Source organism: Etheostoma cragini, chromosome 21 (genome assembly GCF_013103735.1).
Source record: "Etheostoma cragini isolate CJK2018 chromosome 21, CSU_Ecrag_1.0, whole genome shotgun sequence".
Classification (NCBI taxonomy): Eukaryota; Metazoa; Chordata; class Actinopteri; order Perciformes; family Percidae; genus Etheostoma; species Etheostoma cragini.
Genome location: NC_048427.1, coordinates 11,931,405 through 11,946,176, shown reverse-complemented (window position 1 = coordinate 11,946,176; position 14,772 = coordinate 11,931,405). Strand labels below are relative to the sequence as shown.

The 14,772-nt window shown below is 39.5% G+C and overlaps 1 protein-coding gene across 2 annotated transcripts; it reads right to left on the bottom strand.

The window, feature by feature from the left end:
* Positions 1 to 1,597: 1,597 nt before the first annotated feature.
* nlrc3 (NLR family, CARD domain containing 3) lies at positions 1,598 to 14,736 on the bottom strand. 2 transcript variants are annotated; one of them, XM_034860446.1, is made up of 19 exons: positions 14,506 to 14,736; positions 13,212 to 13,379; positions 11,736 to 11,999; positions 9,724 to 11,470; positions 9,550 to 9,636; positions 9,333 to 9,416; positions 8,967 to 9,050; positions 8,779 to 8,862; positions 8,548 to 8,631; positions 8,156 to 8,239; positions 7,939 to 8,022; positions 6,401 to 6,484; positions 5,934 to 6,017; positions 5,429 to 5,512; positions 5,202 to 5,285; positions 4,911 to 4,994; positions 3,185 to 3,268; positions 2,050 to 2,133; positions 1,598 to 1,914 (listed from the first exon to the last, which is right to left on the bottom strand). In XM_034860446.1, the coding sequence occupies exons 2-19, from the start codon at positions 13,333 to 13,335 to the stop codon at positions 1,824 to 1,826; spliced, it is 3,405 nt and encodes a 1,134-aa protein (XP_034716337.1). In that variant the 5' UTR covers positions 13,336 to 13,379; positions 14,506 to 14,736; the 3' UTR covers positions 1,598 to 1,823. The 2 variants fall into 2 exon arrangements, with proteins under 2 accessions (XP_034716337.1, XP_034716338.1); XM_034860447.1 differs by lacking the exon at positions 5,934 to 6,017.
* Positions 14,737 to 14,772: the final 36 nt, after the last annotated feature.

Sequence of the window (14,772 nt, the reverse complement as noted above, 5' to 3'; positions counted from 1 at the left end):
TTGTTGTAGTCACAGGCTTTTAAATCAAGGGAATTTAAAAACTTCTGTGCCTGCAACTCATTATAGAACTCATTGTATATAATTGATCTTAAAAAAAACACACACACCTTGTTCATCAAGGTGTAATTGAAAGAAAGTCTTCTTTGCAATCACCATACAAACCATTTAATAACAAATGTATAGGCTTTGTTAAGAGGCAGTGGCACACTCCGTCTGTCTGAGAGAAAGGGTACCAGGGCACTTTATCGTGTTTTATCGATTTAGCTATGCTTTTTCAAACATATGTGGAGCCCCTGAGTCTACTAGTGTCAAGGCGGTTAAAACGTTGCACATAGTGTGATCTTGTTAACACAATTACAAACTCCTAACTAGACTATCTTAATTTAATCACATTAACGTGAGCATCTTGTACCTGAACTGTGTGTGTGTGTGTGTGTTGTAAAGTTGTCAAACTGCTTATGAAAACTATAATCAGTGGACAATATAAGTAATCAGCAGGGGGTATAGCTGAATTTTATTTTGGGATTAAGATTTTCTGCATTTGATTTTAGTGTTCATAGTTCAGGTTTAATCCATTGCTGAAACAATTAGTCGATTATAGTATGACGGGAGGAAATAAAAATGAAATGAAAAAATGGAGCAGTAATATAAAAATGCATGTGCAACTGAAAAATAGATTGAAAATAGATATATAAATATTTGATTAATTTAAATCTGATTTGACTAAAACTTGTTGTTAGATAAAGAAAAAAGCCATGTTTTTTCATTTTTCCTATCTCGAAGCTGAAGTTATGAAGCCATTGCAGTCCTCATTAAAGTGTTCATATTATGTTAATTCCCAGGTTCATAATAATATTTAAAGGTTATATCAGAATAGGTTTACATGGTTTCAGTGAAAAAAAAAGCCATATTTTTGTCGTATTGCACATTGTAGCAGCTCCTCCTTTCACCCTGTGAGTTTAGCTCTCTGTTTTCGCTACAGAGTGAGGCATTGCACTTCTATTCTATCTTTGTTAGGAATTGCACATGTGCAGTAGATAGGTAAGGACTACTAGCCCGTCAGAAGAAGAGTATGAGGGCGTGCCACGCCAGCAGCTAGGCGAGCATTATAATGTCTGTCACAAAGTGACACACGTTTGTCACAAAAGTAAAGACAGATGGAGCAGTTTGGAGCAGTTCAGGAACAGTGTTTTCTGTTGGAGATGTTAAGTGCCTTTGGGGTGGACTTTTTCACTTTGTAAACCTATAACATGCACAAAAAATATACATATCACTATAAAGAAAAGGGAAAAAGCCAAAAAGCATAATATGGGCACTTTAAATAATAACAGGTTCATGAGTATTATGATGTCAGCAGTAGAATGACAGAGCTGTAGAATTTGTTGACAAATCTTTGTCCTTGTAAAAACCACAAGTGGAGTAACTGCTGTGTGAATGTCCCTTTTATTGCTACACACCAGATTCCTTTGTGCAAACAGAGCAAATGAACATCTTAACTAGCAAATAAGAGGGATGAGGCTCTACTCTGTAATTATAGATACTGAGTGTATTTTACATAGAAATATGGTGTCACTCTAAATATCTTCAACCTTTTTTTATCTCTTCAGGCAACTGCTACCTCAATAATAATAATGTCATAATAAATAAGTGAATATATATCTTACAGATATATTACAGTGAACAGCTACAGAGTGCTATTCAGCACCAACATACTATACAGCTTTATCTAAATTGCATACACCTTTTCCAGATACAGATACAGCCTAATGTTATCTCTATGTTACATGTGCAACTTTCCTCAGTAGAAGCTGCTCTTTCTTTGTTCAGATGTCCACCACACAGCCCGGAGCGTCAGCTCTTATAGCATCAGATATGACCTTAGCTCCGGATTCTCCAATGCCATTTCCCTGCAAACTACAAACAAATGTCACTTTTTAATATGAGCAAAATGACACACACACACACACACACACACACACACACACACACACAGAAGAGTGTACAGTATACAAGTATTACATGAGACAGGTGTAGAAGAAAAAAACTTACTTGATGTACGTCAATTGGTGGTTTCCCTTCAAGGCCGTTGCAATAAATATGGCTCCATCCATCCCCAGAGAGTTCTCCTGCAGACTGATGATGCACAAAGAAAAGTAATGCTTTTTCTTTAATCAAATGTCCAGTGATTTAAGCATAAAGTTTTTATTTTTCAAATCCAAAGTGCTGGATTTGAAAGGAACAAACAGGAAGTCTAGCACATTGGAGCAAACTGGACCAACAGTTACTGTTAGTTAACAAACATGAATACTGAAGCTAGATCGTTGGTTAGGTAGATTAGTGAAACACAAAGTTAGCTCACTGCTGTCAGCCTTGTAGTAGGCACTGCCTTATGATCACTGATAAAGTCCTTTGGCCGGATGTACTTTATTTAAGAAGCTGAATCTTAATCAACAGACAAGATATTTGATTTGGGAGACTTTCATTCACTGTGATAATTGAATTTTAGAAAACTGAGGTTTTTAATTTACGAGTGTGACAATCCTGCTCTGCATTTCTCTGTGTAAACTGTGTCTTCATTGTATAAACTACGTAAAGACGGTTAAATATTGTCGACTGTAAGACCAAGGCAATGACAGTTCTTTATGCTTTCTAAACTAGGCAAATACTGAAATATTGGTTCACATGCGATTGGTTGGAATATTTAAGCATACAGGTTTTCAAATAATAATAATACATTTTATTTAACAGCGCCTTTCTGAATACTCAAGGTCGCTTTACAGACAATAAAAGACAGATACAGGGAACAGAAAAGTGTAAGTAGTTATGCATCTATTCTAAAAATCTTTCACAGAAAGGTCAGTTTGAAGGTGACACTAGTTTGCAAAAATAGATCAGAATTTGAAAATCTATTTGAATTGTCTTACAAATAAGGAGTAGTTAAAAGGTTACCCTAATCCCACTGAAATAGCTAGATTGACATGTGTGAGGACGAGAAGAAAAGTACAAAGGAGGAGTTATTCTGATGACTGCAGAGACACTTTGGGTACACACTCATGTGTGTACCCACAGTTATCTTCCTAGTTTAATACTAAATAAAGCTGCATTTCATCTAAAGAAATTGCCCTGGGGTCATCATATGCGAAACATTATTTCTGGTTATCCCATCACTCCAGTCAGGACTTACTTCAACGACTTGAGGCTTCTGTTGCTTTTGAGTGCGTTAGCCAGAGCCTTTGCTCCTTCCATCCCCACGGTGTTCCCACGTAGACTGTAACAGTGGAAAAATGGGATATAATAAAGTGCAGAACACAACAATTGAACATTTATGACAGTGTGTTAGCAGCATCAACATGAAAGAGACAAAAGGTGTCAGGGACACAAGTGAATACTGAGGAGGATTTTTATTTAAACACATCTTTATCTCGCTTCGTGTCACTCCTTTTTAGCGTTGTTTCGACACTGTGTGCAATCTTAAAATAGGTTCTTCACCAAGAATGGGAAATTGAAAGCTTCTCAACGTGAAGTTGTATAATGGAAATAATTGAAGAAGTTCACAAAGAGTTATATTTCAACCCTGTTTTCTGGCTCAGGTTTTGTTCAACCAGGATCCAGTTCCCAATGTGTCTTCATAGATGTTATTTTGTGTTGCCTTTAAAAAACTGAAACATGGTGCTTTTTCATGTCCATATTTTAAGCCTGTTCTACGTTGGGTTGTTTAGTTTTTTCCCCCAAATTTTTTTATGTAATTATACAGACTGAGATACATTACAATTTCAATTTCTAGAAAATCTAAGTGTTTATGGATATAATAACCACACACACATGTCTATTTTGGTTCATCTTCTAGAATATGAAATACCTGTTGAGACAATGAGCTTTGTCACACTGACTCAAAAAACATATAAGCCCACAGTGGTCTAATACACCCGGAGATGATAAATGGATGGTAGCCATGGTGTATACAAATCTCTGCCAACTGACAAATTTACATTGACTCTAATTATCTATCATCATATTGTCTAATCCTAGTTGTGATATATTTATATTGAGGGAGAAAATCACAGCAAATTTGTTCTGGTTCATTGATTGACAGACAATCTGTGAGGGGAATTGTCTTTGATCATGCTGTAAAGAAATCACATCTGACCCAACGTGTGTAATTTGTTTATGTTCTGTTGCATTTGATCATGCTGAATCATTTATCAATGTAACCTTTGACTGAGTGACTCTTGATTGTATATGCTTAGGCTTTTCCCACCAGTGTCAGCCGACGATTCTCTCTCTCTCGCTGGTTAGACCCTTTGTCTTGAGAACAAAGGCATGCAATCCTCAGACTGAAAGAAGACACCCTGACCAGAGGGGAGGATCAAGCCAAGGTATAAAGAAAGAGAGCACCCTTCCATCGCATGTGCATATTACTTTTATCATTACTAACCTTTGTCTTGTGTACCATGCTCGGAGCATTAAGTGTGACAATACTGTCAGATAGTTTTGTTTTGTTTCTCATTGTCAGAGAGGGATAACAAAAATTGCCATGACACAATCAAACACTGACTGAGAATTAATTGGATCAAACCAGATCAATGCCAGGGCAGAAGTCTTGTAGAGCAACTGAGTGACTTTTTTTGTGCCTCGCATTTGTTCACCCAAAAAATGTGGTGGATATTTGTTGTGCGAATGTGACAAAGAAATAGAAGGAAGCAAGAAGAAAGGAGCTTCAAAAGCAGTTGCTTGATGATCCCATTCATATTATACAGTACCTGAGATACAATAACTGACCAAGTGGAAATTCCGAAATACTGAGGAGCAAGATTGAGCTGCGCTGGCTTTAAATTGCTTGCTTGATTTACACAATGTGGTTGAGAATGTAACAAAGGAAAAGATTAAAAGAAAAGAGAGCTTGGACTCACTCTAATGTTTGCAGGGTTTGGTTGGTCATTAGAGCCTCTGCCATTGCAATGGCACCACTGGTGCTTGATGACACTCCCTGGAGGCTAAAGAGACAGCAGGAAAAAAATTATAAAGACATGGGGGAAAATTAAAGGAAAACAACTTATTGTTCCACACGTAGAAAGATTTTGGTCAATCCCAACTTCTATGTGAGTGTATTATGTGTATGTGTTTAAAACAGACTTCTGTCATTCATTTAAACTTCAAGACCAAAATTATGATCAATCATTGTACACAATTGTAATGCCAACCATAATGTACGCAGAGACACGTTGGTTTTCAGGGCTTCGGCAAGAAAAATGACGCCTTCATTCCCAATAGCATTCTCCTGTAGACTGCAAAGACGGCAAAAGACAAACACAGAAACACAGACAGAGTGACAACTGTGAATAACAATAGAACCCTGTGAATGAAAATCTTTAGCGTCTGATAAGACCACGATCAGTCAATGAAATCTCTAATGGCAATTTGGCCTTACTCCAAGAGCTGCATTGTGGCATTGGAGAGGAGTGCATGGGCCAGAGCTTTGGTGGCAGAGGACTTGATGAAATTCCACTGGAGACTGTAAAAAGAGAAAGGAAGGCACATCAGGGCCATCTTTGAGCCAAATACTGCACACAGTGTGTTATTTATTTTATGTCACATATGACAGTAAAATATGAATAATACAATTTTTAACAAGACAAAGGGAAATTCTAAAAAACCTAAACAGTTCTTACATACAATAAATAGCAAGCCCCTAATGTGTTATATTCTGATTTCTTTCAGATATTTCTGAAAAAGTTCTCATCATACGTCACGAGTGCATTACTTGCATTAAAGCATTTTCGGAATCTTGAATGAATGCTACAGTTGTGGCTTATTTATTCAATTCTATTTTTTAACCATTATTGTGTAGCTCAGGAAATCTTCAAAGTGAGTAAATGCCTAAACTACTCACAGGCTCAGGTGCACGTCTATTTGTATTTAAAAGCCTCACTTACTGCAGAGAGGTGAGGCCGCGATTAAACTTGATTGCGCCTGCTATAGCTTGAACCCCTTCATCGTGCAACAGGTTGGCTGTGAGGCTAGACATGAACACACACAAAGAAACACAAATGTATACAGAGTAGTTACAGTTTAAACAGTTGTGTTGTGTGGCAGCGATGGGTAAAAATGTTTTCTAATTCAAAGTCTGTCAGTTCTTCCGCAACAGGTCTGCTTTAAAGCAGATACAAAATGTGGCTTTAAAGTTTGAAAAATCCACAGAATTTATTGTGTAAAAGCAAACATTGAATTTTAAAGAAAAAACTGTTGTCAATTAATGCCTTGATGTTCAGTTGTATATAATGCCATATTTTTTCAACTAACCACTGTGTTTGTACACTTCTCATGGGATTTGCAGTTTGACATCATACAATAGGCCTAAGTGACATACCACTGTATGGGGCAGTGGGAATTAATGACTCACTCAAGGTCCTGCAGAGAGTTGTTCTCATGGAGGGCATGAGCCATGTTCTTAGCTCCCTCCACCCCTATGGAGTTCTCCCTTAAACTTACAGATGGAAAGATAGATAAGAGGGAAAAAAGGCATAAGAAATGACAGTTTCCCCAAGAATCTCATATGTGTATTTACTTTTATTTGAGAGCTAGATGAAAAGATTGATACCACTCTAACATCGCTGCAGTTAATATGAAGATACACCCAGAAGCTGCTTAGCTTAGCATTGCATAAAAACTGGAAACAGCAAGCTAACGTGCAGCTTTTTCATCTGATAACATAAGGATGGTAATTTAATTTTTTTTAAATATTTTTTATCTAATTATTTTCTTTCTGTCTTCAATGCACACCATTTCTAATAAGCCTCAAACCACGGCATGTTAAAGGTCATAAGCTCAACAAAAGATGGAGAAGCTGGTGGAACAAAGGCTAGCCAGGATGTGACTTCAAGCCTCTATTTACAGGACAGATATGATGATCCTCAAAGCGAATAACGTAGTTCCCAAATTGTCAAGTAGTAGTAGTCAAACTACCACTTAAAAGGAGCGGGCTGTGAACATCAGGGCTGTAGTCAAGTCCAGTCTTTGTCAAGTCCAAGACAATTTCCAAGACCAGGACTAGTCAAGAAGTTTGAGTCCAAGTCAAGACCGAGTCCAAATGAGAGACAGTCAATACTGAGACAGAAAAAAAAATTATCTTCAAGACCACTCGCTTACTTGTTTATAATGTATGTGTTGTAATAGTTGTAACAGTATCTTCTATTTTAGGGTGATCATTTTGCTTTATTATTTGTAATAATCAAAAAGCAACTGCAGAGAAACACACTGTAGGATCAAATTAGGCCATATTATTAAAGTGAAAATGTTCTTTTTTTTTTAAAGATCATTTTTTGGGGCATTTTAAGTCTTTAATTCCATAGGGCAGATAAAGACATGAAAGGGGAGAGAGAATGGGAATGACATGCAGCAAAGGGCCGCAGGTCGGTGTCAAACCCGCGGCCACTGCGTCGAGGAGTAAAACTCTACATGTGTGCGTCTACTCTACCAACTAAGCCAACCCCGGACACAAAAGTTCCCATTCTTGACCTTATTACTTGTCCTGAAGAGTTCATAGTACAAAGTGCTCACTGACATTGTGTCTGTGGCCAAAATGAAACTGATTGATCCCTGATAATTGAGTTATATGATGCCGCCAGTTGTTTACCAGGCGACCAAGCTCGATGCCTTTTTAAGATTGATTTTGAATTTAACTAATACCTGTTTTGTGAACAAGCGCGCACAAGGTTCGCACACAAGCAAATAGTGCTGGACTCCAATGGAGTCCCATGGCAGAGTCCTAGACAACAGAAAAGCGTCTCAAGTCCTTCAAGTACTACAGCCGTGGTGAACATAGATCAGTCTAATAAGGTCTAATAAGGTGGACCCAGACATCAGACATCAAGAAACATGAGACAGTTTTTTTTTCTATAAAAAGGATCAGAGCTGCCTAAGCCAAAGTGTAATACTTACTTCAAGGAGACAAGGCCATGGTTGAGCCTGAGTGCTTTGGTTAAGGCTGTCATCCCCCTGTTGCTGATTGAGTTACTCTGAAGTCTGCCAAAAGAAAGGTTAAACACAATTGTAGTAAATTACTCGCAAGACAAACATTGTTGCAAACTAAGTGAACCAAGGTGTAACAACCCACAATGTCAAATAGCATTAGCAGTAGACTTTTGAAGATACTGACTGAAGAGAGAGGAGCGTGTGGTTGACTGTCAAAGCCTCTGCCAGAGCGATCGCCCCTTTGTCCCCCAGCTGGTTGCTACAAAGACTGTAGGCAAAAACTAAATTAGACTGGACATATTAAAAACAGGTCAAATCATGAATCATGACGATTAGTATGTGACCCAATTACAGGCTCTGTAATACCAGGGTAATATTTATGCTATTGCTTAACATGAAAACCTATTAAGCAGCAAATTAGTCAAATACACAGGAACATAAATCTACAATAAAAGTGTAAAGAACACTTAGTAACTCAGTCTTTGATCCACTGGAAGAAATATTTAAAAAAAACACAATGCTGTATCATATTTACAAGATGGGTATTGGTGGATTAATATATCAAGGTAAGATTACATCAGCTTTGTGAGAGTCTGGTTTGTCTTCAGCGCCTCTGCAATCCTTTTGGCTCCTCCCGCTCCAATCTTATTCTTCCTTATGCTGAATCAATACATAAAATAAATATGTACTCCGTGAGCGCACACACACGCACGCACGCACACACACGCACACACACACACAGAGAAAAGTGCACAGGACATATGTACTATATGAGACAGGTGTAGAAAAGAAGTGAAGGGCACTGACTTCAGAGACACCAGTTTGCGGTTGCAGTGCAGTACTTCTGCGAGGGCCTGAGCACCTTCCTCCTCAATTGAGTTGTTCTGGAAGCTGAAGAGTGGTGGAAATTGAGCAATTACACTCAAAGTGTTCCACGTTCACTTTGTATGACAATTTTGGGCATGAAATAAAATGTAAAGCAATTATGTACTCACTTGATTGATACCAGGACTTGGTTCATTTTCAGAGCCTCTGCCAGGAACTTTGCACCTTTAGAGCCAATGTTGTTGTTCCGGAGACTAATTAATAATAAAAATAATAATAATAATAATAATATTGGTTAGATAGATGATAAACTGAAGCATAATAGAAATATCAAGTAGTAATGCATATGCCTGTGAAATATGAGAACAAAGACTTGCAAAGAATTGCGATTGAGATAATCGCACAATTGTGACTTTTATTTTTTAAGCTGCAGTACATGAAACATATTTGTTATCTAAAGAATGCTCAATATGCAGGAGAACACAGTTTCCTCTTCAAAATGTTATGGCCACTCAAAAGCAACAAATAAATCTCACTTGAGAGATGTTAGCGTCCGGTTCACCAAGAGGGCTCGACTCAGGGCTTTGGATCCTTTGTTGCTGATGGCATTCTCTGCCAAACTGAGTGGGTGGATAAAAGTGTCACCATTTAATTGAGCAATCAAGCAAGTTCAAGCGACAGCGGTTCAGAACTATAAGATCACTTTAAAATGTTCTTCATATTATGCTTGCTGAAAAGTAAGTGCAATCCCACCTTATCTTCTGGATATGGCAGTCTTTGGCGCTCAGAAGGCTTCCCAGCAACTCCATGACATCATCTTTGAATTGATTATTCTCTAACCTGTGGAGTAGAAAAGTTATAAGTAAAATTTCACCCTTGAATCTTTCTGTGTTAGTTTATTGGGAGATGATGCTTTGGTGAGCTAACCTGAGACAGCTGCAGTACAGCAGCTGTGGGAGCAGACATTTCACTGTTGTGTAGTTCAGGGAGCCTGTTAGGTTGGTCTGTTCACTGCACTCTGGAGACACATGAAGGAGGTAGCCCAGCACAACACAGTGAGCTCGTGTTAATTTCCCTGCTAGGCTACCAAGCTGTAAATCTTCCTCAACACTCCGCAATAGCTCTGTGTGTTGCAGCTCATGTAAACAATAAGCCAGGTTAACGGCACGCAGGGACACCACTGCACCTCCGCTGACCAAGAGGCCTTGTAAAAACCCTGCTGCCCAAGCCTTCTGATTGCCATCATCTTTTCCGAGGGCCAGAAGCCCAGCCAGAGGTTTCTGTGCCATTGGGCACAGCAGGCCTGTCAGGAAGCGTACAAACACATCCAAGTGACCGTCTTCAGCTTGTTGTGAGTGTTGAAAGGCGCTTCTAAAGTGGTTTTGGAAACCGATCTTGGGCCAAGACATGGTGCTCTCTGAGAATAAGTCAAAGATGGCCCGCTTGGAGGAGATATGGTAAAAAGTAGCTGCAAGAAACTCTAGCAAAGACAAATGAGTGAACCGGTATGTTGTGTATATGGCAGACTCCTCCCGAACAAGAACTCCAGCACCAAGACTGCACTGAGTTAACAGTAGATCTATCCCATAGGCCCTGAGGTCTTGCTCGCTGAAGGTGTACTTGCGTTTGAGGAGCCCATAAAACGCCAGTCGTCCAAGGTTCCCCAGCAGTTTACGATTGCTCCCATGAAGCTGTTCCATTTTCACAGGCTCCCTGCCTCTTGGTTCACCTACTTCTGCCTTCATGGAACAAAAGTGAGCGTATAGCTCGGTACAAGTCTTTGGAAGGCTCTCTTGAGTTTCACTCTGCATGATATAGATCAGAGTATCAGCTACTATCCAGCAAATGCATGGTATGTAGCACATCACCATTAAGATCTTATGGGACTCCAAGTGCGCCCATATTTTACTGGCAAAACCCCTCTCAGAGAAGTGGTGGTTAAGGAAGAGCTGGATGTCCTTCGGGCTGAATCCTGGGATCTCAGTCACCCTGTCTACCAATCCTCCAGGGATGAATGAGGCCACTCCTGGCCTGGAGGTCACCCACACGGCCACGTTAGGTAGCAGATTCCCCCGGATGATGTTAGTAACTAGGTCATCAATTGCCACTTCTTTCTTTGGGTTGCTGCAAGGAGCTGCATCAGAGAAATTTAAAGTGCAGCGGAATTCGTCCAAACCATCAAGTATGAGCAGTGTGCGGCAGGAGCTGCTCAGGACCAGACTGGGGTCTGTTAAATGAGGAAAAGCCATTTTCACCAGCCTCTCAGCAGAGACTTTCTCCAGTGAGTTCAGCTCGCAAAAAGTGAAAGGCAGGACGAAGCTCACATCTGTACAGATGGCCCCTTGGCTCCACTGTCTGATGAAGTGTCGGACCCAGGTTGTCTTGCCGATACCAGCCACCCCGAGTGTTAGGGAGACCCGGGGAGGTAAACTGACCCGGGTCAGGGGCTCCAAGAGTTTGGTCAGCCCCAGCTGTCTGAGATGATTTCTTTTCCTTCCTCGAGTTGCCCCCACCTGCATTAAGTCATGTTCCTTTTGCTGGATGTCGGAAAGTCCATCAACCAGTAGTAAGGTTCTTGAGAAGATGTTTAGTTTGGTGCAGCTGACTGAATCTCTGTCTCTGTACTGCTCATATTGCCGTAACAGCACCTCTTTGTGCTCCTTCCCCATGGAATCTGCAGAAAAGCAAAAGGATTCAATGTATCTAGCATTTTGAATCCCAAGAGTGGTGCAAAGTGCTTTCCATTGGCTGACATTTACACACACACATTCATGCACTGAACATCTTATCAGGAGCAGTTTGGGGCTCAATGTCTTGGTCAATGACACGCTGTTAAGGAGATTCAGAAATCAAACCACCATCCCGGCTATTACCGGATGATCTTCACACTTTAAAAGAATGACCAACACAGAGAGCAAATCCCATTTCAAGCTCCTTACCGTGATTGATGATGAGCTGGGCCACCTGAGAATCTGAGCTCTCTATGAAGCCCCGGAGAGCATCAGAACCTTGAGTGTCCTTGTCAGTGACAATACTTGTGAGCATATTAACCTGGTCACGCAGCCGGCCCGCTTCTTTGACCTTGATCTCATCAGCTGAACTCAGCACATCTACCTTTCTCAGGTGGGTTAACATACCCTCCAGGAAGGAGGAAGTAATGAAGCGCTGCAGCTGGTCTTGATGCTTTTGGATCCAGCCAAGGTCTAAACCAAAACAGAGCGCAGACACAAAATTTTAAAACATGATTGGTGAGATTATCAAGTGATAATTAACTAAGACCGTTCCTTAAAAGGGGATTTTTCCATTCACATGTTTTGTCTTTAACGTGTTCTATCCTTGTTCTTCTTTTAGTTGCACAATACCTGTAATTCCAAATAATCGTTTCTCTTTTCCTTTCCTAATCTTTCCTATGAATTTCATATGTAAGGTCAGCGCCATTCTTGTTCCGTAAAACCGGTCTTTATGTGGATCATTCCACAACACACCCAAACAAATCCCTCTTTCTTTTTTTACCCCTGCTAGCATTGCTCTGCTGGTGGCAATGATGTCTGGCTGTCGGTTGGTTCATTGGTTGGTAAACCATTTTGGTTCAGGCAGAATTATTTCAACAACTTAAGGATGGATTACAATGTAATTTTCAACAGGATTTAATTTGTGATCCCCAGAGAAATAATCATCTATAACTTTGGTGATCAATTGAAGTCAAAAGTCACTTTAAAAACCTGAGGAAGAGCAATAGAGGAGGATGTCATGTGTACAAATGCCAATTGTTCTTTCTGGGAAATACAGCCTGAAACTTGCACCCATTTATTTCAGTTAAAATAAGTAGATTTGTTGTGTAAATTTATTTACAAATTTAAGATAGTCAATTTAAACAAGTCACCAAAGTTGACTTGTAAACATGGGACACAAACACAGGTCTCCTGGGTGAAAGTCAGGTGTTTGTTTGATCCTGCCATCCGCGCCAACTTCTTACACACAAACAGTACATATCTATGCATGCATACAAGCATACACAAGCATGCACATGCATACATGCTCACATTCACATACCAACTTACACATTCTTACATTATGCACAGGCATGCATATGTATGCATATGCTTGAGAGTATGCACGTATGTTCCAGTGTTTAGTACCGGGATGTACTGTATGTCACAAGTCAAGTCTTAATTTTTGGTCCAGCGGTTTCTCATAGTGACCACGAGCAGCCCTAATCTTATCATGTTGCTTTTTCACGTCATTGTCAATAATTTGCCTAATCTTCATGGGTCTTTACAAAACATTGAAAATGCAGATAACAAAGGGCTGAAGGAAACTTTAAGTTCCTTAAAAGTTGTTCCAAGAAGTAAAGCGTTCCTGAAACTTTGTGTTGAAGAGAGCGGCTATGATGAACCTGTTAAGAAAACTCTTACCTTCTGTTCCAGCTTGCGAAGAGACAGAACTGGATGTAGACTGTAGATCCACATAGCAGTCGTCCTGCCACATGATGCGTTTGCTTCGGTCCAGGATAGAATCGTAATGGGCCTTCCTCTCCATCTGAAATTTGGATAATTTCGGCCCTCAGACGTTCCTGTTTGTGTCCACACAATAAAAAACAGCATTACTTATGTGCAACTACCATAAATGGGGGCATGGGCATGGTGTGCTGTGATGAAGGAAGATGAAGAAATGAGAGGCCTCATTATCTTCCAAACACTTCTTAGTCTAATTAATACTCCAAATGTGAATTTATATATTTTGTATTAAGTCATTCAATACTTATTCTTAGTTCATTCATTATATAGTATGCCTGAAGCAACAGCCTTTTCAATCTGTCTGTCTGTACGCACGCACGAAGAGGTCTAATCAGGTCAAGTAAGTGTGATGGTAACTATGATTATTGATGGAGTGCCTTGGTTAATACAACATCTGAAACAGATTGTGCACTTTTCTTTAGATTTTAACAGAAAAACAAGCAAATCCTACTTTTTCTTTATAGTTTGTCTTTTGCAAAGCCTAGGTAGTATTGCATTTTTTTAGGCCTACAGTGTATTAAACGTGTTACAAAATAAGGTTTATAACTACTATGATTTCTTCACAAACTGAAGTGAAAGTTCTGCAAACACTTTTTGCAGACCTGCAAACAGGTTTTAAGGTTTGACTGAGACAAAACGGGAAATGGTGAATGCCTTCCTGTGTGGTTTGTTGCTGATCATGAACTCTCACAAAAGGAAACCGATTTAAAAAAAACAAACAGATGTACTCAACATAGTGTTCCAGCATCCGCTATTAAGTAGTCTAAATAGACAAAACCACTTAATAATATACTTCTGTTATTGTAGAAATATGTTAAGGAGATCAATGCGGCTGTAAAGTGGCAAGCGGCCGGTAGCTAACACAACTCTGCAAATTTACAAATAATTATCAACAGTAACAAGTAAAAACATTAGAAGCCGTATCGTTTGCATGATGCAAGTACACGGTGCAAAAAAAAAAAAGCCAGACTGATCAATTTGTAAATTATTGACACGTTGACTATGAGGTGCCAGTATGGCATAGTATGGTAAAGTGAGTTGAAGATCTTATTGTATTCCATTTTTTTGACTTGGATACTCAGTGTCTTGACGGAAAGTTAACATTTATGGCTGGAGTCAGTTTAAAAAAAACTCTGTAGCTATGAAGGGCAAAAATATAAAGTTAAATACACAAAATGTTTAGATATCTCACCTTGGAATAGTTGAAGTCTGTAGGCATCAAGGGATGTAAAACACTGCCCACACAGATGCTTTATGAAGTAAAGCCATAATTCCCACAGAAGCAGGTGGCATCAAAGTTTGAATTTGAGGGCTCTCGAAAAGAATAAAACCTAGTCAAGGACCAGCGAGCAAATGAAATGAGTCACAAATGCACAGCAGCTGAAGTCATCACCGTTGCTGGAGAAACCGTTTCATGGTGCAGCTCCTTCCTGCCTATCTAATCTGCCTTCCTGTGTTG